At 61.0% G+C, this 3,753-nt stretch overlaps 1 protein-coding gene across 1 annotated transcript; it reads left to right on the top strand.

Annotated features, from left to right (window-relative positions):
- The first annotated feature begins 2,904 nt into the window (after positions 1-2,904).
- Positions 2,905-3,456, top strand: LOC112122475 (zinc finger protein 664-like). Its single transcript, XM_029913988.1, has one exon. The coding sequence runs from the start codon at positions 2,905-2,907 to the stop codon at positions 3,454-3,456; it is 552 nt and encodes a 183-aa protein (XP_029769848.1).
- The last annotated feature ends 297 nt before the right edge of the window (positions 3,457-3,753 follow it).

Raw genomic sequence — 3,753 nt, 5'->3', positions numbered from 1 at the left:
TGCATTTCCCTCTCACAGTAAGTCAGGGAGGGGAGGGGGTGAAGGGCCAGGGCTGGCTCCAGGCACCAGCCCACCAAGCTGGTGCTTGGGGCGGCACCTGGAGGGGGGCGGCGCAGTGCTCCGGCCCGAGAGCAGGTCCGCGACTGGGCTCGCCGCCCTCTCCCCGGCGCTGCCTCTGGCCGCCGGGCTCGCCGCCCTCCCCCCGGCGCTGCGCGGGGAGAGCGGAACCCCGGCGGGGCTCGCCGCCCTCCCCCTGGTGCAGCCTCTGGCCGCCGGGGAGAGCGGAGCCCCGGCGGGGCTCGCCACCCTCCCCCCCGGCGCTCTGGCCCCCGGGGAGAGCGGAGCCCCGGTGGGGCTCGCAGCCCTCTCCCCGGCGCTCTGGCCGCCGGGGCTCCGCTTTCCCCGGCGGGGCTCGCCGCCCTCCCCTGCTTCCACTCTCTTCACCCAGAGGCCTGCTCTGGAGCTGGGCTGCTGACTCATCCAATCAGTCAGGCGGTGTAGCCAGACAGACAACCTGCTACGGGCCAGCTGTGCTCATTACATTGCCCAGAGACTGGCTTTGATGCAGGCTCGGCTTCGTGACACAGAGCTTCTTGGGCACAGAGCTCGCTGGAGGGGTAGACATGGAGATTGCACAGTGAGGAAGTTGCTGCTGCTGTTAGACTCTGAGGTGCACAGGGAACACGCCTGTGTGTGAATGACCAGGATGACACTGAGAATCTCCCTGACTCGTCTCACAGATTTTCATCCTAACAGAAATGCCCTGCAAAGCCCTGAATATCAGCTGAACATCTCGGGCCCAAAGGGGCTGCCCTCTGGCACTCACTGCCCTCACTAACAGAGACCAAACAGCAACACATCCTGCAATGCCATCCAACTCGCTCTCTGGTGCAAACCTGTCACAGGGCCCCTGAGCAGTGTTAAGGCAGAGTAGATTCCCCACCACCCGGAGCGGCTGACAGCCAGGTGGGCAGATCTGTGTGTCCGAGCTTCTGTGTGCCCCATTAAGGGTTTGTGCCAGAGAGCGAGTGGGATAGAATTGGGGGACATGTGGGTTTTTTGGAGGGTAGAGGCCATGACCCACAGCATTGTGGGTAATGTGAAAATATACAAGTCTTTCCTTTTAACTCCTCATCTCCCTCCTTTTAAGGCTTGGGTGGGTGGGTACATCCCGATGCCATCACTAAACTAAGTAGTTGTCTGTGTGAACATAATTTGCCTTTCCTGACCTTGTCCTGAAGCTGCATTCCAAAGAGACTCCTCTCAGCCACTCAGTTCTTGTTCCCTTTCAGTCCTCCTGTTGCTTCCCAGGTGCCCCTGTAACCCAGTGAGGTGTGTCTGTCACAGGTGCCACTCTGTGCCAATCCACAGAGGAGATGAGTTGCCTGCTCCCCTCAATGTCACCTGGCAAAATTCTGTACATCTTTGTTCACCAAAGAGTGTTGTGTCAGGTATCAAAGGAAGGCTGATGTCACACTGGTTGTGAATAACGTCATAAAATATATGTGCAGCTACTATGTAAGGCGTTATGTCTATGTACTAGAACTATCTTCTTAGCATTTCTATCAAGAATGGATTGAGCCCCAGCAGAGATGAAACACTAATTTCCTGCCAGACCAGAGACGGATATGTTTGGCTTTTTGGCAATTCGCACTGGAAGGGGATTTGAGGACCAAAAAGCTGGACATGTCTGGGAAAAACCGGACGTATGGTAACCCTAGAATAGGGGTGGGCCCAGGGAAGGGGCAGAAATTGGTGGGGCTGTGGGCAGGGGTGTAATGGGAGCGTAACTGCAGGCAGAAGGGGTAGGGAGGGGCCCCCCACTTGCTCAGGCCCAGAACCCCAGGAAACCTTAATCCGCCTTTGCATCAGATGAGTGCCTCCCAGCCAGTGCCCTATCAAGGGTGAGGCAAGAGAGTCACTTCCCTCCGGCACACAAAGCCAGGGGAGCGCAGAAAGTGGTGGAGAGAACAAAAAAAAGCTGCTGGCATGGAGATATTTATAACCCAGATGATCTTCCCCCCCCCCCGGCCCCACCTGCCGCCCCCCTGCCTCCCCTGAGTGTCTCCCCGCCCTGACTTGCTCCCCCAGCCCAGGAGGAGCAAAGAGTCCCTGTCTTTCCCCTGCAGCAACTGCTGCCGGAGGGTCCTAGTGCCCCCAATCTCGACTGCCAGGGCAGACTGACTCTGAGCCTGCCCTTCCCCCTCAGACCTTTTCATTTTCCAATGGGCCCCTCCAGCAGCACAGGGGACCCACCCTCCCACAGTCACCGCTCCTGCCCCATGCTGGGCAAGGAGGCAGCCCCATTCCTCACCCCCAATGAAGCTACAGTCAGGGGCAACAGCAGGGGAGGAGCCGCATGCAACATCCCCCGGCACCCACCATGGGGGAGGCGAGGGAGATTCCTGGACCTGAGAGGGGCCCTAGGAGCACATGCAGTGACAGTGGTGGGGGTGAGTGTGCTGCTGGGGGGGCAGGAAAGGGGGGCTCCTCCCCCAGAGCTTGCTCCTGCCGGCAGGGAAAGGGCTGGGGGGAGTCCTCCTCTCTGGCCCCTGTCCCGGAGCAGCCTGCCTGCACCCCAAACTCATCCCCAGCCGTGCCCCACCCCAGAGCCCACACCCCCAGTCAGAGCTTTCACCCCCATACCGCACCCTCAACCTGGGAGTTGTTCAGCCACGAGGTGGTGCACAACGAGGAGCGGCCCTTCCACTGCGACCTCTGCGAGGCCTCCTTCAAGCGCCACTCAGACATCAAGAGCCACCGGCTGGTGCACACCGAGGAGCAGCCCTTCCACTGCGAGATGTGCGGCAAGAAGTTCAAGCGCTCGTCCAACCTCCAGGAGCACCGGGGCATTCACACCGGCGAGCACCCCACCAGTGCGCCTGCTGCGACAAGAGCTTTAAGATGCCCTACGAGCTGCAGTGCCACATGCTAACCCACTGCACCGAGAAGCCCTTCAAATGTGGAGACTGTGGGAAGGACTTCCCCACCTCGAACTCGCTGCTGCTGCATCAGCACCAGCACTGTGACGACAAGCCCCACGTCTGTGGCGTCTGCGGCAAGAAGTTCACCTACGGTCACAGCCTCAAGGTGCACGAGCGGGTTCACACCAGCGAGCGCCCCTTCGTCTGCATGACCTGCGGCAAGGCCTTCAAGCAGTCATCCTACCTGGTGATCCACGAGCGCTCGCACACAGGCGAGCGGCCCTACAAGTGCGAGGTGTGCCAGAAGGCCTTCGCCCGGCCCTCGCTGCTGCTGCAGCACCACCGGGTGCATAGCGAGGAGCGCCCCTACAAGTGCAGCTTCTGCGACAAGTTCTTCAAGGACCTGGCCTACCTGACGGTGCACGAGAAGGTGCACACGGGCGAGACCCCCTACAAGTGCAGCGTCTGCGACAAGGGCTTTGCCCACCCCTCCAACCTGCTGCAGCACCAGCGTGTGCACCGTGACGGCTGACCCGGCTCCTGCTCCAGCACGCCCCGCCGGGGAGTGCGGCCCAGGCTGCATGCAGCTCCCAGTGGGTGCCACTCTAGCTGGGCCCATGGAGGCTACATCTCCCAATGTGCACTGCAGTCCCTCGTGCATCAGGGTGAAGCAGTGCATGCTGGGAGGAGCAGTCCAGCCAGGCCACACCCTCACACTATAAGGGGCACTGAAAGCTCCTATGTGCGCATCGGGTGTGGGCTATGGGTCTGCGGAGGACTGGGTTGCCCTGGCCTGAGTCGCTGCTTGGCTCCAGGGCCCCGTGGCCCT

The sequence above is a fragment of the Terrapene carolina genome, unplaced genomic scaffold (assembly GCF_002925995.2).
Source record: "Terrapene carolina triunguis isolate 2854851 unplaced genomic scaffold, T_m_triunguis-2.0 Scaffold23673, whole genome shotgun sequence".
NCBI lineage: Eukaryota > Metazoa > Chordata > Testudines > Emydidae > Terrapene > Terrapene triunguis.
Note: the sequence above shows the minus strand (reverse complement) of the source record. Positions and strands in the feature narration are given on the sequence as shown.